The sequence below is a fragment of the Paroedura picta genome, chromosome 14, assembly GCF_049243985.1.
Source record: "Paroedura picta isolate Pp20150507F chromosome 14, Ppicta_v3.0, whole genome shotgun sequence".
Classification (NCBI taxonomy): domain Eukaryota; kingdom Metazoa; phylum Chordata; class Lepidosauria; order Squamata; family Gekkonidae; genus Paroedura; species Paroedura picta.
In genome coordinates this window covers 40731793-40749251 of record NC_135382.1, presented here as the reverse complement: position 1 = coordinate 40749251, position 17459 = coordinate 40731793, and the positions used below count along the sequence as shown (strand labels likewise).

General features: G+C 59.9%; 2 protein-coding genes across 4 annotated transcripts; one reads left to right on the top strand and one right to left on the bottom strand.

Moving 5' to 3' along the window:
• Nucleotides 1-77: 77 nt before the first annotated feature.
• Nucleotides 78-16221, bottom strand: DRC4 (dynein regulatory complex subunit 4). Of its 2 annotated transcripts, none has more exons than XM_077310622.1 (11): nt 15970-16221; nt 6754-6864; nt 6339-6536; nt 6048-6254; nt 5871-5925; nt 4830-5035; nt 4410-4577; nt 3665-3751; nt 2754-2963; nt 826-891; nt 78-394 (listed from the first exon to the last, which is right to left on the bottom strand). In XM_077310622.1, the coding sequence occupies exons 1-11, from the start codon at nt 16120-16122 to the stop codon at nt 245-247; spliced, it is 1611 nt and encodes a 536-aa protein (XP_077166737.1). In that variant the 5' UTR covers nt 16123-16221; the 3' UTR covers nt 78-244. The 2 variants fall into 2 exon arrangements, with proteins under 2 accessions (XP_077166737.1, XP_077166738.1); XM_077310623.1 differs by lacking the exon at nt 15970-16221 and adding an exon at nt 6981-7099.
• On the top strand, nt 7150-16054 carry DBNDD1 (dysbindin domain containing 1). Of its 2 annotated transcripts, none has more exons than XM_077310633.1 (4): nt 7150-7282; nt 10392-10544; nt 10633-10782; nt 12853-16054. In XM_077310633.1, the coding sequence occupies exons 2-4, from the start codon at nt 10412-10414 to the stop codon at nt 13020-13022; spliced, it is 453 nt and encodes a 150-aa protein (XP_077166748.1). In that variant the 5' UTR covers nt 7150-7282; nt 10392-10411; the 3' UTR covers nt 13023-16054. The 2 variants fall into 2 exon arrangements, with proteins under 2 accessions (XP_077166748.1, XP_077166747.1); XM_077310632.1 differs by having other exon boundaries at nt 7167-7670.
• Nucleotides 16222-17459: the final 1238 nt, after the last annotated feature.

Sequence of the window (17459 nt, the reverse complement as noted above, 5' to 3'; positions counted from 1 at the left end):
CTGCAGGGGAACAAGGTCCATTCCCAGCCTCCCAAGCCCTAGGGAACTCCCATCAGGAGTGGGCGAAAAAGGGTGTCTTTACAATGTACAAAACACCCTTGTAGGGTCCATTTAATGTGATAGAGAGCTGGTTGGGCCAGCCCAGTCCTGGCCTCACGTCATCCTCCTTCCCCCCCAACGCGGAATCCGCTGGAGGGCAAGGTAGCCTCAGGAAAAACCCGCAGTGCTCGGGCCAGAAGCCCCTCTAGGTAGGGGTCGAGACAAGTCCAGCAGGGCCTTGGCCCAGAATGTGTCCCACCACAGAGGTCTCCAGGGGCTTGAAGCCCAAGTTGTCCAGGGGAATTCCAAAAGCCGTCAGCTTGGCTTCGTAGGTCTGCAACAGGTCATTGTGTGCCTGCAAGGGGGGGGGAGGAGAGAGAACATGAGGCTGCAGTTGAGGGAAGCGCTGAGACAAACATCGGAAACCATACTTAGCTAATGGTGGAGTTCTTTTTATTTAACTCCGCTCAGGATGGCCCCAATATGCCGATCCAAAAATCTACACAATGGGGCCGCACAGAGAGGGTTCTTTCTTTTACAAGCCTGAGGGAACCTACAAGTTTGCAACCAAACCTAAATGTTAATTAGAAACAAACTGGAAAAGGAAACAAACAAAATAAAAAGGAAGTGCTTCTTCCAACTCTGCAACAGGACTCACTGACAGAAGAAAAAGGGCCCCATGCAGAGTGCCCCAGCCACCTCTTCCGAGGCCTAGATCTAAAGGGGCCCCTTTTCCTACTTCCCCCAGAACCTTGACACAGGTTTCTCCCCAAGCCCCTTTCTCACCTTGCACACTCTGGCCAGCTCATACTGCAGGTCTTTGATGGCACTGTTTTTGGAATCCAGGACATCCTGGAAAAGAAGATCACCAGAGGGGCATTAATACGCTGTACGGGGCAATTGGCCTGCGAGGTCTAAGCCACAGAACGCTGACTGGTTGGATGGGCAAAGCTGACTGCCCTCTCCAGCCCCATCCAGCCCCAGCGTCTTTCCCCTCTGTCAATCCTGCCCTCTAAAGATGGCCCACCCCCAGACAAGCTGCACTTCCTGGCCGAGCTCCTGCAGACGTCTGAGATGGCCCCACCACAGAGTGGTGCAGGCTGCCCTGGCCCTCTGCTCCCCAGAAGACCTGGCCTCCCTGTTCCCTCGGCGTTCCCTCCTTGTGCTTCAGGCTGCCCCGCCTGAGACGGTGGGAGACAAGGCTTGTGGTCCAGAGCAGCCAATACTGCAGTATCTTGGAGCCGGATCCAAGACTTGGGTGGAGTCTCATGCCAGAAGGTGCCTCTGGACAGGCCTGCTTCACCATCAGCAGCTGAATGGGGGGGGGGGGAGCAGCTGGTGCAAGGAGGGAATCTGTGGTGATGCGTCTCCAATTACTGGCGCCAGGCAGTGCCTGGAATGTGGAAGCTGCTAAGCTCCTTTCTTTCCCAGACAGGACGAGTCTTCCCAGGCATTTCTTCTGCAGAGAGTGCCTCGGAGGGAGAGGTGCCTCAAGAGCCCCGACCTGCCCCGGCCCCTGGACTGGCTGGCAGCACAACGGGCTTTTCTGCTCGGCCTGTTCTCTGGCAGGGGGAGCATTTGGAGTGTGCCAGGAGTGATTCTGTGACTGAGACATCCCCAAAGGAGGAGAGGGCTGGGATCCCAGTGGGGTGGGACTGGGTGAGATGGAGCTGGTCTGGCAGGGGCCTGAGCCCCGAGTGAAGCCAGAAGACAGAGAGCCCCAGAAGGCCTCAGCCTGAGAAGACAGCATGAGGCTCCCCCTCCTTCCACCCTGCCTGGAAGCTGGGCAGCCCCACACCTGGCCCACAGCAAGGAGGGTGAAACTCCTGTCTCACCAGCATACACGGGGAAAGGTCACCTGGGATTCCCCCATTCCACCAGCCCAGCATATTGACACACATCGTTTCTACAGATGGTATGAATCAGACGGAAAGAACACAGATCCCCACCCCACCCCCAGGCCTGGCCAGAAGGCCAAGAGGCCTCCCTTGAAAGCCCTACCCAAAACGGGGCACCAAGCAAAAAGGCCAAGAGCGGCTGGATCTTCTGCATGTTGCTCAATGACAGAGAGGAGAACAAGGTGGGAGCACACAACGCGGATTGGGGCCACAGTGCAGCGGGAGAGGATAGAACCCTTTCCCCCTCGTGTCATTTTGCCAGCCTCAAGTGGCCACTTAGCTCATCAGAGGGAGACAAACCGTTTGGCAGTATTCCCACAGCGACTGCAAAGCACTGCTCCAGGGGGCATCTGAAATGGGGAGAGGGATCAACTACCCCCCTCCCGCCAATATTGCAGCACTGGGGCTGCTATTTATTGTGGAAATCTCCTCCTGGGTCTCACCCAAACTGGTCAGGAGGTCCAGGCATCCCTGCCAGAGGCCTCCCTCTGGACACCCAGATGCTGCTGCTGCCATCCCTGTCCCCCCCATTTCTCCAGCCCCTGGTCTGCAACTATTCACCAGCTGGAGCTCCGAGTACAAGAGGTCTTGCATGGCTTGCCCTGGACATGCCAGCCTGGACTTCTCCCCGAGGGTTGGTGCAGCAGCCCTTCCCTGCTCTCCCCCTCCTGAATGGATCTCCCCTAAATACCATGTAAATAAGGTCCACCTTCCCCTCTCCTTTGCCAGGTCAAGCTTGAAGTGTCCCTTTCTGAAGGAGGCTGTGTCCAAAGCAGCCCCTCTGCTCCCCAGATATTTCCGGGGGCCAGGCAGTACCTCCAGCTTGCGGGTGACCACCGTCAGGGCGCTGGGGTCCAGGTTGGAGGCAGCCAGAACCTCATTCAGCTGCACCTCCTTCTTCTCCAGCATGTTGGAGAGGCCCTGCAGCTTCCGCTCCAGCAAGAGGTTCTTGAAGCCTGTTTTCTGCTGCACCTCGTTGATGGCTCTGGTGAACTTCTGGTACAGCTCATCTCGCTCTGCCTGCACCTGCAGAGGGGAGACACCCAGCGAGCTGTGTGGATCAGGAGACCACCACAAGGAGCCTAGCTCCAGATCACGGTCAATGCACTTTTGGGGATTGGACACATCAAATACTTTGGGCAGCTGACAAAACCAACAAAAGCCAATTTTAAAAAGTGGTAAAATGAGTTAATCCCTTTCCCATCCCCTCCACCAAATGCAAAAGGTCCCCAAGGGAGAGCGCTGCAGAGGGAATCTTTCATGGTCATAGCAGGATCAAAGCTCCCCAGCAAGTCTTGGGCCTCTGCCTCTCCTGAGCACCTTCTCGAATGAATGGGGTATGGCAAAGTGACAGAGGCAATGCAGGCCTCCATCTGCAGAATGGCCGCCCTGCCTGCGGTATTCCCACAGGGGCAGGAGGGTAAGCTCCACAGCAACCCCTACACTTTGCTTGTGCTCTTTCCTTAGCATAGCAACTCCTCCTCCTCCTCTGAGGCCCAGTAAGGAGAGGAAACTGTGGGACACTGAAGCCAGTGGAGTACGACTGGAGCCCTTCTGTCACTGAAAGCAGGAGGTGGGGGGGGGAACAACTTTCTCCACAAAACACCTGAGGGTCCAAGCACTGTTGGGAGTTGGGGGGCAAAGGGCTCCACCAGCAGCCCCCACACCCACCACTTCTGTTGGCCCCCGCCCCCACCCACTCCAGCAAGACACACAGCAGGCCTCACCGTGCGGAATCTTTGCTGCAGCACTTCGTGTTCCCACTGGAGATCCTTCAGTTCTTTCTGGGCAACCTTCAGTCGGGCCTGGGTGCTCTGGGAGAGGAGGGAAGGAAAAGGAGAACACAGAAGTTAGGAGGAGGAGAAGTGGGGGGCAGGGCTGCTCCACTCGTCTCCCAATTCGTCCTCAAGCACCAGGAGCTGCAAAGACCAGCTCTACGAAGTTTGGTAGTGCACTTTGTGGGAGAGGGCGCCAATCATGACAAAAAATGTGCCACGACTCAGGAGAATGACATGACACAGGAACAGCTGTGATTCCCCCCCCCCAGCATCCTGTTCCACAAGGTGGCCAGCCAGTTGCCCTGGAGGACCAACAGACAGACAGCAGAGGTTAAGACCCTGTCAAATGTGGCTGGGAGAATAAAATGGAGGACAGCAAAATATTATAAAACCATTTTGAGGGTCATTTTGATAAAATGTGTTGTGTAAATGAACCAGATGAAAGGAGGAATTCCACAATGGCAGGGACTAGCCCTCTTTCGCACAGGGCAAGTGTGTCAGTCCAAAAGTCCAAACGTAAAATGCACACCAGAACAAGAGAGGACGTTTAACCCAAGCAGACTGAGGCGACAACGTGAGACATCAGGCTCAGCCCAGCACCTCCCGCTTCTCACCGGAAGAGGCCCCTACTGAGCATGGCAGAGCTCCCCGCCCCTTCCCAAAGGGCCTGGCCAGCGCAGAGCCCGGGACTCACCACCAAGGAGATCTTGTCCTTCTCGTAGTGGGCCAGCTTCTTCTGCAGCTCGGCCACCTCTTCCCGGGCCCGCTGCAGCGGCTCCGTCAGCCGCTTGTTCTGCAGTAGCACCTCGGCCATCTCCTTCTCCAGGTGGTCCTCCTTCTTCTTCATCTCCTCCATCTGCTCCTGCGCTCCAGAGCAGGCACACAGAAAAGGTGTCTGTCCCTGGTCCTGGAGCCCCCCCCCAGCTGGCCCCCCTCAAGCCCTGGCTGGGACTCCCCAAGGCAAGGGCCTTGTTGGTCTGCGCCCCATGCCCAACAAGAGCCACCAAGAGCACAGCCCTAAAGCCCGATAGATCTCAGCCTGCTTGGGGTGAGGCACCGAGGAGAACAGTCCCAAGAGCCCACCAGGCTCTCTTTGGGTACAGGGTGGGGTTACCTTGAGGGTGTTGATGAGCGCCAGGTTGTTGAGAGTGACGTCATTGTAGTAGTTCTTGATGTCACTGAAGGCCTTCTCGTGGTTCTTCATCAGGGTGTTGATCTGCCCGTTCTTCCGCTCCTCGATCTCATGGATCTCTGTCTTCCGGCGAAGGTCCAGCTCATCGCGCAGCACCCGCATCTTCTTCTCATACTTGGCCTCAATCTCTGGGGGGGGGAGGGGGGAGCAGTGACGAGACTGTTGCCAGACCTGTGCCTCTCTCTGCCAGATGGCTGCTGGTATTCGCCACTGTGGGGAAGAGGAGGTAGGACAGGGGACCTCATGGGCCCACAAGGAGGGGAAATTCCACTAGCCAAGCGACTTGGAACAGTCTTCAAATTCATCCTTGGCACGCTGGAGTAATGCCTTGGCCATCCTGTTGAAGGACTGCAAGGCACGCAGCAGGACACGGGCTGCCACTAGCCAGACCCATCGTCTTCAGCACACCAGAAGAGCCAAGCTATCTATCGGACCACAAATTCAAAGGCAACCCAGTCCGAAGAAGCAGAAGACTAAAGTACAGGATCAGAGCAAGGCGTGTCAATCAATAATTCTTATATAAATTATTTAATAAAGCAAAAGATAAGCCAGAACAGGGTTCCAGCTTTGTGTGTCTTGAATACACTTTCTAGAGCATTATAAGGAGCAGGTCACCGAGGTAAGGTTGAAAACGGAAGAAAAAAGTCCAGAACCCCATTTTGCCTTGTCTCCGTTTCTTTTACTAAAGAGATTCTTTTATTTAAGAATTATTGGTTGACCTGCCTCTCAGATCACAGCAAGTACAGACACACACATACCCTCAGCACTGCACAAACACAGTTCTAGGGACTCACAGCAAATTTATTTTATTTATTATATTTATATACCGCCCTTCCCCAAAATGGCGGCAAGGAAAAAAGCTGCAGGGAAGCAATTCCTATGCTACTGGGCCAGTGGCCAAGCCCCCCCCCCCCCCCTGCAAAGCACCTCGCTGAACACAGACGGCAAGCCCCTAAAGCTGACCTTTAACTTGTCTCTCAAAGTCAGAGCGGAGACCCGTCAAATCTTCTTGCTGTTTCTGCGGGGAGAAGAGTCTCATCAGCAGCAGGCCTTGCCAACCAACGCATAGACGGAGCCCAGGAGGCACAGCAGTTGGCCCTGCCCAGAAGAGCTGGCGAGCCAGCCTTGTCCTGGACGTACCAGCCGCAGGTTCTTGACCACCATCTCATTGGCCAGCTCCTGCTCCTTGAGCTCCACCTTCAGCGTGCGCATGTCCTTGCGCAGCTCCATCTCCTGGGAACGGTGGTCCTTCTGGGCCAGCTTCATGGCCACAGTGCCCTCTGCCTTCAGCTCTGTGAGGTTGTTCTGGTGCTCATACAACAGGTGCTTCACCTTCTGCTTGTACACCTGAGGGGAGAGAGCAGCCGACTGTCTGCAGCCAGACCGAGGGAGCGCAGAGTCAGGCCTGCCTAGCACCCCCCAACGCCTTACCTTGATCTCCACCTGGTGCCGCTCCTCGGCCTCCTCCATCTCCCGGTCCTTGTTGCGCAGCTCCGCCTTCTTCTCATCCAGCTGCCTCCGCGTGATCTCCCAGAAGGTGTGGATCTTGTCCCGCTCCAGCTGGAAATAGTTGCGCTCCTCCCGCTCACGGTCCAGCTCCTCCCGGAGACGCACGATGTGGTCCTCCAGCTGCCAGGCCGGCCGGGAGAGCGGTCAGCAGAGGCCGAGGCCAAGGCACTCCTCCTCCTCCTCCTCCGGCTACCTCTGCCTGCCTGGGCCGCGCTCCGGCGCAACAACAGCCCTGCAGGCCGGGCTCGGGAGCGGATGGCCACGGGGACCCCCGGCGGGGCTGGCGGCGGGGAAGGCGCCTGTTTCCCCCCCACCCCCACCCCCTGCGGCGGCTCACCTGCTCCTTGCTCATGCCGTCCGGGGGCAGCGCGTCCACCACCGGGGAGCCCTTGCCCGCCTTGCCCCGCTTGCCGCCCGCCTTCTTCTCGCCCGCCTTCTTCTTCGGCGCCTGCGGGGACAGCGCGGCTCAGGGCAGCCCGGCCGAGGGGGGGGGGAGGGAGGGAGGGGGTCGCCGAGCCCCTGAGCGCGTGCAGAGCGCCCCCCGCCCCCCCAGGCCGGGCTCACCATCGCGGCGGCGCCCCGAGAATCCTCCTCCTCGTCCTCGTCCTCGTCCTGCCTGGCGGAGTCGCCGCGTTGCCCGGCAACCCCCGCCCGCCCGCCTGCCTCTCGCGAGAGCGCGCTGCTCCTCGGCGCCCCCCCCCCCCCGAGCGGCGAGGCGGCTGCTTCGGAAGGCCACGCCCCTCCCCGGCCCCGATCCCGAGCGGCGCGGCAACGCCGCCTTCGCCGGCCGGAGTGATCGCGCGCGGGGCGGGGCTTTCCCCGCGCGCTTCGCCCGCGCCCGCCCCCGCTCCCCACAGCCCTGCAGGGTAGGCTGGCCTTGGCGCGCGGAGCAAGAAGGGAGCCCCGCCGGGAGGCCCCCTCCCTCCCTCGGTGTCGGGCGGGGTCCGGTGACGTCCGCGGAGGTGGACTGCCTCGGGAGCTGGAGGCTCTCCGGGTCCGCCTCCGCGCTCCGCCCTCCCGCCCCGAGGCGCGGCTGGCTGGCTGGCCCCGCCCCCTCGCCCGGTGCCGCGCGTGGCTGTGCCCGGGGCTGCTCCGACGCGGCAGGCCCGCTGCGCTCCGCTCCGCTCCTGGCCGGCGATGTGCGCTCGGGCGGCGGCGGCTGCCTCCTCCTGCGGCACTGGCCAGGGCGGCGGCGGCGGCGACTGCAGCCCGAGCCCGGGCGGATGGCGGTGCCAGGAGGGGCCGCGGCGACCGGTAAGGACCCCGGCGGACGCCTTCCGCGCTCCCCTTCCGGAGGCCGGGCAGGGGCTGCGATCGCCAGCCTCGGGGTGGGGCTGCTCAGGGCCGCCTTCCAGGAGGGGAGCCGAGGCGCCTCCCGGGCAGAAGGGGAGCACGGAAGGCGGGGGCCCCTCACTAGGCACCGGCAGGGCAGCCAGGCAGGCTGGCTGGTGTGCCCGGCGGCGGCGGGACCCAATGGCCCCAGCTGCACGGGGAGGGGACCCACCGTCCTGGCCTGGCTGGCCCTTGGACGAAAGGAGCTGCGGCTCTTCTGCACCGAAAGGAGGGTGGGGGCTGCTTGCACATGACGCTGCATTAGGGAGCCCAGTCCCCCACGATGCCCTGGGACTGGCACAGCGGGAGTGCCTGGTGCAGACAGCTCGCATCTGGGAGCCAGGAGAGCCAGCAGGTCAGGCGTCGGGAGGGCTGTCAGGGCCAGGGATTGTTTTCGACACCCAATGCAACTCTGCCCTGTGCCAGAGGTCTCTCTGCCCAAGGGGGAATGGCCCCCCAGAGAAGAGCGTTGCTGGGCTGGGGATTCTGGCCCAAAGTGTCACCTGCCGAGCATCTTGGGTCTGGCCCGGTGCAGACACCTTCCCTCCCAGGCAGACTGGCAGGACCAGGTCAATGGTCACGTGCTGCAGAGGCCAGGGATTGGGTCACTCCACAGCACCCCGACCCCCTTGGCCGGAGCTGGGCACTGCCTCAGGGACGCAGAGTCTCCGTCTGCATGCCCCCCACTCTGGCCTGTCCGCTGTGGAGCTCTTGATTTGGGAAGGAAGCCTCACCCTTCCCCAAGGAGGTCCCAGCCACCCAACGCAGGCCGGCCCTGGAAGAACCCCCACTTCTCCTCCAAGTCCCATCTGTGTGTGTGTGTGGGGGGGAGGGCTGGAGAGCAGAGTCTGCAGTGTGGGGAGAGGAGAGGGGTGCTCCCCACGGGGGGGGGGGCGGCAAGCATGGGTGGTAAGAGAGGCTGTGAAAGGCCTTTTCCTGCCTGAGACTTGAGAGAGGTGCTCCCAGTCGGCGACAGGCAGAACTCCAGGAAAAGCAGCCTTAGGTGCTCCTCTGAATTCCCAGGAAACCCCCTCTCAGCCTGGGGGCTCCTGTCCCTCCATTTTTGCACCGAACACTTGTAGCTGTAGCAAAGTCAGAGATCTGACGAAGGGAACTTGGATTCATCCAACCCCCCCCCCCCCATGTCTTTGCTGGTCTCTGGCACTTTGGGTCTCGAATGCAGCTCTCCTACTGCAGACTGATCCCGCTGCCCTCTGAAGCCCTCCAGCAAGCAACAGTCATGCCCTGAGGCAATGCTGATTGAGCCATGGGCCCTCTTGAGGAGGGGCTGGGAGGGAGAGGGGCTTCTCTGGGCCTCTGGCTGGCTGGCTGCGGGATCGGCGAAACCTGGCTCTGCCTCACTGGGCTGCCCCCCCATCTTCTTGCAGGTGGGAGGCAAACACCTCTAAAGGCCTGGCGTGGCTTTGCCACTATCTGGGGGAGAGGATGGCTCCCAGCTCAGGAGCCAAGTCTCCATCGGTGACCTCCTCCTTGCTGGGGAAATGCCTCCAGACGAGAGCCCTCATTTTGGAAGAGGCACAACATGTGCTGCTCCTCACAGCCTCAACGGCACAGCAAATCCCGCCACAGATTGTCCTCTTCCCATGGAGGCGCAAGTGCTTCTCCCTGAGGAACTCTGCCCTTGCCACAGGCCAGCCTGTGCTGCGGAGGGAGGCAGCCAGGAAACAAAAGGACCTTTTACTCTGCTGACCCAGCAGACCAACAACAGCACAGCTGCCCATCCGAGCAGAGCAGAGGCCTCGCCCTGGCCAGAAAAGGAGGACGTTCGCCCCTGGCCTTGCTGAGCAGGCGGGGGGAGGGGGGGGCTCACCCATCCTCCCCAAGAACCTCTTATGCGCACTGGCCATTTCTGGGCAAAGCCACTGTGAATACAGATTTAGCTGCAGAGACAAGCTGGACAGTTTAATATCTGCTGGTGCAAGGAAGCAGCCAGTGGGTTCTGCTGCTGCACCAGCTTTGGGGCACGCATGGGGAGTCCTCGCAGGTGTGCTTGCCAAAGCAACTCCACCATCCTCTTTGCCAGCTACAGAGTGGCCCCACAGGGGCGGCATGCCTGAGATTTTGCACAGGTTTATGGGGGGTATTTGGCACAGGGCATAAGACCAGAGTAGCACCACCTCTGTGAATTTATCATGCCCTCCTAAGCAGTGATTGTGCAGATAATACCTCTTTTCATGGGGTGGTGCATGCCATGGGCAGGGAAGGGGCCGTGTGCCCAAAATACGTGTCTGTTCCAATTGTCAACCCTGAGCAAAGCTGGCGTCTGATCATCAGAAGCCTCGGTGCCGTCTCAAGGGGTAGACGTTAGCCGAGCATCAGCCAATCCAACGGCTTCAGCTGGCCCCACCCAGGGTCCCTGGGGAGCTGCAGCGGGATATCTGCTGGCTCCGCTCTGATGCCCAGCCTCAGGGGGGAAGAGCTGGGCCCCTCCCCAAAGTAGCCGGTCACTGGCTTACCCTTGTGTGTCCCCTGAGAAACTGGATCAAAGCCTGTGGAGTGGGGGGGGGGAGTATTTATCACTGCTACTGGTTGCTTTTATCTGGTTTTACTATTTAAAGGGGAGGACCCAGAGGGGTGAGGGAGGGGTTGCTTCCTAACAAATGCCACCTTGTTTGCTTTCAGCGCTGACCAAAGAGGCCCAAATGCTGGAGCAGGTGACCCCCCTCATTGCCCCCGTGCACGGACTGGTGGGAGAGCCCCACAGCCCCCCTGCAGAAGAGGACGGAGGGATCACCATTCCCACCTCAGGGCTGCTGCAGGTGGCGGAGCGCAGGCGTGAGTACCAGGGCCGGGAAGGGGAAGGAGCTGGCCCTTGCCCCGGGGGCCTGCTGACCAGCCGCTGCTGCCCCTCTTGCCTCCTCAGAGCCTCTGAGCAGCGTCTCCTCCCTCGAGGTGCACTTTGACCTGCTGGACCTCACGGAGCTGACAGACATGTCTGACCAGGAGCTGGCGGAAGTCTTTGCAGACTCCGACGAGGAGGAGGAGGAGAACGTGGCCAGCGAAGCCCCCACTGGTAAACACACTGACACCCTTCCCTTGCGGCCTCCAGCCAGGGTATTTGCACGCAAGCGGCCATTCCCAGGAAGAACCAGGGTTTTTTTACATAGTTTGCGCATAGTGGGGGTGGGTGGCCTTTCTCCCCAGGGGGGGCTGGTGGGCTCTGCCCCAGCACTCCTGCCCCCTGTGGCCGACATTCTGTGCCCTCAGGTGGCTTCTGAGGAATGAATTGCTGGTCTCCAGCGCGTGCTGCCCCTCACAGCCTTGCTCAGGTCCCGCAAAGCCTTCCGTTAGGGGTCCAGAGTAGTCCTTGGGCAAAGAAAATGGGCCAGCCTGGAGCTGACAAGAGGACTGCCACCAGAGATACGTTGGGGGGGCTGCCCTTGCCGGGAACAGGGTGGCCCTGCGCCTGCACCCTCACTTCAGAGCCACAGCAGACTGGTGGAGTGGAACAAGCTCCCCCTGGTGTCTTGGCCCCCCCCCCCAAGTGGCTCCCTCCAGTGGGACTCTTGCTTGTGTCGCGAGGGGCCGTGCCCAAGGAGGTCCTGGGGGGGGGGGCACTTTGCCTCCTGCCAGCCTCTTCTTTTGAGCCACCTGCTGGTTCTGCAGGCTGAGCTGTGGCACAGGACCCAGCAGCCCCCCGAGCATCTGCCCAAGGATGAGGTTGTTAAGGAAACCCAGGGAGGGGGAGGGGGTGGTCTGGAGAGGATGCTCCTCTCACCTGTCTGCCTCCTGGGAAGTGCCTGGAAGCTGTGAGGCTCTCCTTCCTAGAGGCTTGTGGGAGCCCTTCAGAAGCAGCCGGCAGCATTTCTGGCCTGGCTCCGGAGGCTGGAATGGCATGGCGGAGGAGGGTATTGATTTTGCTATAGATCTGGCCTGTTCTCAGTCTCCACATGTCCCCAGTAGGTGAGTGGTTCACATGGGAGAGGCTCCGTGCGCTCATGGGGGCACCCAGCCTCTTTCCTTGCAGCTCCCTGCAGTCGGAGGCTCCGCATTGTCCACTGCTGCACTTTTGATTCCTGAGACTAGACATTCAGTGGTCAGCAGTTGGTGCCTGCCAGCATGGCTATGAGGGCCAGAGCAGAACAGGGGGGGGGGGTATCAGGCACCTGATGACCCCAGCCCCTGCCACAGCCTTGTAGGGCTAACTCAGCACTCCAGGCAACCCCCCCCACACACACACACACAGAGACACACACAAGACAGGTCACCTGAGTTGACAGAGGGCAAGATCTGAACTGAGCATGCAGGCTGCGTGCCCCTATGACTGTGGCTCTGGAGGCATCACCCCCCACAGCACAAATCTCTGGAAAACCAATAAGCTTCAACAAGCTGCTGAGAAAGGGAAGTGCATGGGCTGCAAGGCTCGGCATCCCTGGGGTTTGGCCTCCGCCTGTTTTAGCGCCTGGAGAAAGATGCTGGCACCTCCTCCCCAGGGCAGGCTGATGCGGAGGGCCCTCCCCCAGGAAGACACAGGGGATGGATGGGCTGTCTCCTGGCCTCCTGCAGAAGGGGTGGGGGTGGGCGGGGAAGCAGCTGCATCCCAAAGACCAGATGGAGCAAAAATGCAAATCAGGCTTCTTGGTGGGAAACTGTGAGTGGAACTAATGAGCCAGACTCGCCGCACTTGGAGCAGACAGTGGGGGGGGGGGGAGGGAGGGAGGAAGGAAGGGGAGCCAAGCTGCAGCTGGCCTCGCTGGGCCCTGGGGGTGGGCACAGGCCACATGGGAAGAGGGGAGAGGCTGTGGCATGGAGAAGAGCTCTGCAGGGCCTGCAGAAGGTCCCTGGCTCACCCCCAGCAGCAGCTCCAGTTACAAAGGTCCAGGCAGGAGGGGATGGGAAAGACCTTTTTCTGGAGCACCGTTGCCAAAGACTGACCTTGAGGGACCAACGGTGTGACTCCGGTATGTTTGCATTCCAAGAGAGGAGTAGGCAAGAGAATGGCTAAATCCACCGAGCTCTCCCAGGGCCTGGGCATTTAGTGTCCTTCAGCTGGAGGTGCCAGGGGCCATGCCAGGCTGCCTGCCCCACTTTGAGGTGGGCCTCAGGCATCCTTGCTAAGATCTCCCTTTCCCTTTCGGCACAGGTCTCCATCCCTCCCCCCACACCACCCCCCGGGCTGGCTACCTGCGCTCTCCCTCCTGGACAAGGTCAAAAGCAGACCAACGGCGGGAGAAGAAGCACCTCAGTGATTCAGAACTCCAGGCCAGCCAAGAAGAGCCTCTCCAGGCTTTGGAGAAACCGAAGGAGGAGTAAGAGGAGGCTGGAAGCGAAGCCCAGGTGCCTGAGCTCTCTCTTGCACCCACCACAAATGCCAGGCTCTTTGTGACCGCCAAAGACATTCAGTCACCGCCCTGCACCCCCACTCTCCGAGGTATTTGGACGAGCCAGACATCCCCGTTCTCCTGGCTCTGAGCCTCCCACATGTGGCCGATGTCTGCGTACGTGCAACTCCATTTCCTGGAGGCTCCAACGTGCTCAACACATCTTTAGCTTGGGAGCATTCCCAGAGGAGGGAGCGACAGAGAAGTCCCCTTCTGTGGCTGGAGCAAAAAGAAGGCGCTCCGCAGCTGGAACCAGAGCCCTGCAATACCAAAGGAATCCGAGGGGGAAGGAGGGGGAGCCACAGGCAGGAGCCACAGCGAGGCCAGAGCCATCCATCCGTTCAAAGCACACTTTCTTCCCAGCGGCCTTAACTCCTCTCTGCTCTTGGTGCCAAAGGGGCTGGCCTTCAAGCACTGGCACAGCTGCCCCACGCTCCCTTGTAGAAGACATGGCGATCGGCATGGCTGGCAGCCACATGCAGCCAGGGGCTCGGAGGGCAATGGGCACTTCCTAGAAAGGCTTCTGGCAGGATGGCAGAGAGCTGGGACAGGAAATGGGCTGAGCGAGGCAGTGCCACAGGCTCAGCCCAGGAGGTGAGTGGGAAGTAGCCTACAGGCTTCCTGGTGATGCAGCAGCCTGCCTTCTTGGCTCTGCAACAGCTCCTGCAACTGGAACCTGGCCGAGCTGGCTTTCATCAACAGACAGGCCCGTAATGGAGGACTCCTCCGATGTCTGGGAGCCGAAGGAGAGCCAATCGAAGCCCCCGTTGGTCTTCCGCACAAGCTTCTGCCACAGCAGGGCCAAGCAAGGGACTCCCTCTCTCATCCAGACCGGGACATCCTGTCCGCTCTTGTTTTCTGTTACTCCACTGGAAAGGAATTTGCAGCCCTGGCAGAATTTGCCAACAAGCTTCTAGGTCATTAATCTCCCCAGGGAGGGGGAACCAGGGCAGTGCTGTGACCCAAAGAGTCTGTCGCAGAGGTCGGGCTGCAGGGGGGGCATAGTCTGGCTCCCCAACCATGGAACTCCGCCGTCTCCGCGGACCTTGCAGCTCGTTCCCCCCCCTAAGAAGGAGAAATGACTGCTTGTCTTTCACGAGAGAACTGGCTCCGCAACGTGGTCCACTCGAGTTCGTTTACGGCTGTCAGGGCAGGTGGGCCTCTCACATTAGGCTCCCTGGCTGAGGCAACCAGCTCCTTGCTGGCATCCAATTCCCAGCATCTTGGGGGCCAAAGGACTCTCCTTAGGCCCCAAAGCACAGCCGGTTCTTCTGTCTCCCTCTGGCAGTTAAAGGTTTGTGTGTTTCCAGGCCCTGGAGAAGGGTGACTTCCAAGACCCACTGTTGAGCTCTGGCGAGGAGCTACACGGGTTGTGCCCCACACAAACAGATCAGCATCTGCTGACCACAGAGCAAATGCAGCCAGCTGCAATGGGGGCTCAGACACCTCCTGCCCGAGTGACACATGAGCCTCCTGGGGGAGGGAGAGCAGCAGCTGCCTCCCTAACCCACCCTGGGCTGCCACGCCACACGCAGCTGCTGGAGAGAATTTGCAGGGATGCTATGGAGCACCTCTTCCTGCCACTTCAGGGACTGCCCTGATGCCCTCCCCAGTAAGAAACCCAAACCCTTTCCCCAGGCAGAGAAGGAGCCTCCGGGAGCAGAAGGGCTTGAACCTTCCACCTGCAGCTCCTGAGAATGTGCTGGCCAGGGAAGCGGCTGGGGATGTCCGCCCCACACTGCTGGGACACCCACAGCTGCAACCTGCCCAGATCGCTGGCTCCTGCACTGGCTGGCGGAAGGCAGAGGCGCCCCTGGGCCTGCATTTGTCCTGCTTCCAGGCCTGCGCTTGGAGCCTGTCATCGGGACACAGTCCCCCAAGCCCCACATGGTGCCCCAGGGAAGGGGCTACTCTGGCTAGCAGACTCAGCACAGCTGTTAGAGCCCCAGGCCTGCAGTTTATGGCAGCTTTTCTCCCCCCCCCCCCCAAGTAGGATTAGCAGCTGTGTCCTTGGGGAGTCCACTTTCCTGTCCGCTCGCTCAGGCTGGGGGGGGGGGGCATGGTGGGCTAAGAGTGAGCAGGACGGTGCTGGGAAGGGCCGCCAAGCTACAGCCGGCCAGAGAGGGTGGCCTTGGAATAAGCAGCCGGGCCTCAGCAGAATTCAGGGGTCAGCACAGCCATCTGGGGAACTGGTGTGGTGACACAGAAGCAGCCTGCCACAAACCTCCTGTGCCACACAGGCAGGGGCCCGTGAACATCGACCTGTGCCTCAGCACAACTAGTGTTAAAACCCTTGAGGCCCAGGTAGCAATGCCTTCCTTTAGTCAGTCTCTCACACACCTCTGAATGAGTAGGAGAAGTGGCCTTCATCACCCACCGAGAGCCAGATCTGGAGTGGGTTGTGCCCAGCAACAGGCTGCCCAAAGCAGCCGCATCCCCCACTGGCACAACCCGAGCAGGGGCAGCTGGAGCAGGCGCAGCTCAGAGCAGAGGCTGCCCTGTCCTGGGAATGCAAAACAACCGTCGCTGCTGGGTAATGAGGCTAGAACCACAGGGCAAGAACACAGCTCTGCTCTACAGAAAGTGTGCTCAGACACTTTCCAACCAGTTCCTTCCTTGACCCTGGCATAGAAGGCTGAGGAGAGCGGGCATTTGCGGCACAAGAGTCCCTGAGATTTTGGTGAGCAAGCATAGAGCCCATGGATTATTTTTGCACACTCAAGAAAAAACGGGTTTTGCTTCCCCTCCCCCCAGTCGTTTTGTCACCCTCTCTCATGTATGTTCTTCACCTGGAATGCCCGTGCCCTAACCCACTGTAACTCTGATATTCCCACACTCTGCCCACCCTGGTAACTCCTCTGGCCTCCCCTGATGTTTACCTGTTGCTCCTCCGTGTTCCCCGCGCAGAATGTTCCCTGTGACTCGCCATGGTCCTGCTCACAGAATAGATTCCTTTCCACAAGAGCCGGGCTCGTCTCCTGGTGTGAGCGGGGCAGGGGGCCAGAGCCAACAGAGCTCCTAAGCAAGGTCATACATGCAACAAGTTCCACTCATGGAGCAGGCCACAGTACAAGACCTGGAAAAGAAGAGGGGGGGCTCCCTGTTAAGAGACAGGACAGAGTGGGGAGTGCGAAGGCCGTGGCAGGGACGGAGGAGGAAGGGCCAGTGCCAATCAGGCGGGTAACCAACAGCAGTGTGGCCTGGCCAGCCCACTCACACCCGCCACACACACCACCACCACCACCACCACCCTCGTGAGAACGAGAAAAGGGAGGGGTCCCACCCGAGGAGAAAAGAGCGCCTGCCCAGCCTGAAGCAGAAGTGGCCAACTTTTGAGTTCTGGATGCAGCAAGGTGCCTTTGAGTGACGCCCACCCACATCTGCCAAGTCAGGCTGTTTCTGCTGAGTCACCTTGTCTAGAGCAAACAGGACCTTGGCAGATCAGACTCTCAGGAGGAGGGGGACAAAACATGAGAGCCAGATTGCGAAGGAGAAACTGGAACGCAGATACCACTCTGGAGCCTTCGCCCACAGCAGGCAAGGGCTGCCCAAAATACCTCGTTGGCCTGAATTGCTGCAGTGATTCAGAACAAAGTCTGAGTCCAGTGGCAATTTTAAGACTCAAAATGTTTCATTCACAATACAAGCATCTGTATGCAAGCACATCTCTTCAGACAAGGGTGCACACAAGAGCAGGGATCTTGAATAAAACCTTGCTAGTCTTCAGGGTGCCCCTGGACTCAGGCTTTGTTCTGCTGGTTCAGACCCACACGGCCGCCCACCTGGGCCTGCAGTGATTCAGGATGCCACTGCACACAGCCCCCCGTCCTAGTGACAACAAAGGAGATGTGGGGAGAATAATGGGGTCTCCTTGGACTTCTGTGGGTGAGCATCGCGTAGCCTACCCGGGGTGGGGTGCTCCCACCTTGGCAGGAGATCACAGGAATCCCTAGCTCTGCCGGAAGATGCCGCCAAGGAGGCAGCAAGGGGTTGGGGCAACAGAGAGAGCAGGTTGGGGGGGGGGCACAGAGTTTGGGTTGCCCTTGTTTGTGAGAGAAAGCTGTCCGTGGCTGTGGCTCCAACATGGCTCCCAGGGAAGTGGACGGGGGACCACGCCCAGGACGGCTCACTTCAGGGAATTTCTGATCACGGCTGGACCACCCTCCGCCCTTCACCCAATTCCCGGCAGTTGTCTGCTGGCCTCCGGAGAGGTAGGGGAAATGAGGCTGGCTCGACAGGTTCACATGGGGAGGCTTTGAGCTGGCCTTGTCCAGCCCTGAAGGCCTGCATGCAGTTGAGGGCAGCAGCCAAAAGCCTGAGCGGGACTCAACACTGTGCTGAGAGTTCCCGCCTCCAGCGGCCAAGGAGA

Excerpts from the sequence above, each read along its gene's own strand:
- DRC4 (XM_077310622.1), bottom strand. The coding sequence starts at position 16,122 with ATGACCTTGCTTAGGAGCTCTGTTGGCTCTGGCCCCCTGCCCCGCTCA. Across the intron at positions 6,537-6,753 it reads ACGGCATGAGCAAGGAGCAG|CTGGAGGACCACATCGTGCG; the intron begins GTGAGCCGCCGC and ends CCGGCCTGGCAG. Across the intron at positions 2,964-3,664 it reads TGCAGCAAAGATTCCGCACG|GTGCAGGCAGAGCGAGATGA; the intron begins GTGAGGCCTGCT and ends TCCCCTCTGCAG.
- DBNDD1 (XM_077310632.1), top strand. The coding sequence starts at position 7,640 with ATGGCGGTGCCAGGAGGGGCCGCGGCGACCG. Across the intron at positions 7,671-10,391 it reads AGGAGGGGCCGCGGCGACCG|CGCTGACCAAAGAGGCCCAA; the intron begins GTAAGGACCCCG and ends GTTTGCTTTCAG. Across the intron at positions 10,783-12,852 it reads GGCCAGCGAAGCCCCCACTG|GTCTCCATCCCTCCCCCCAC; the intron begins GTAAACACACTG and ends CTTTCGGCACAG.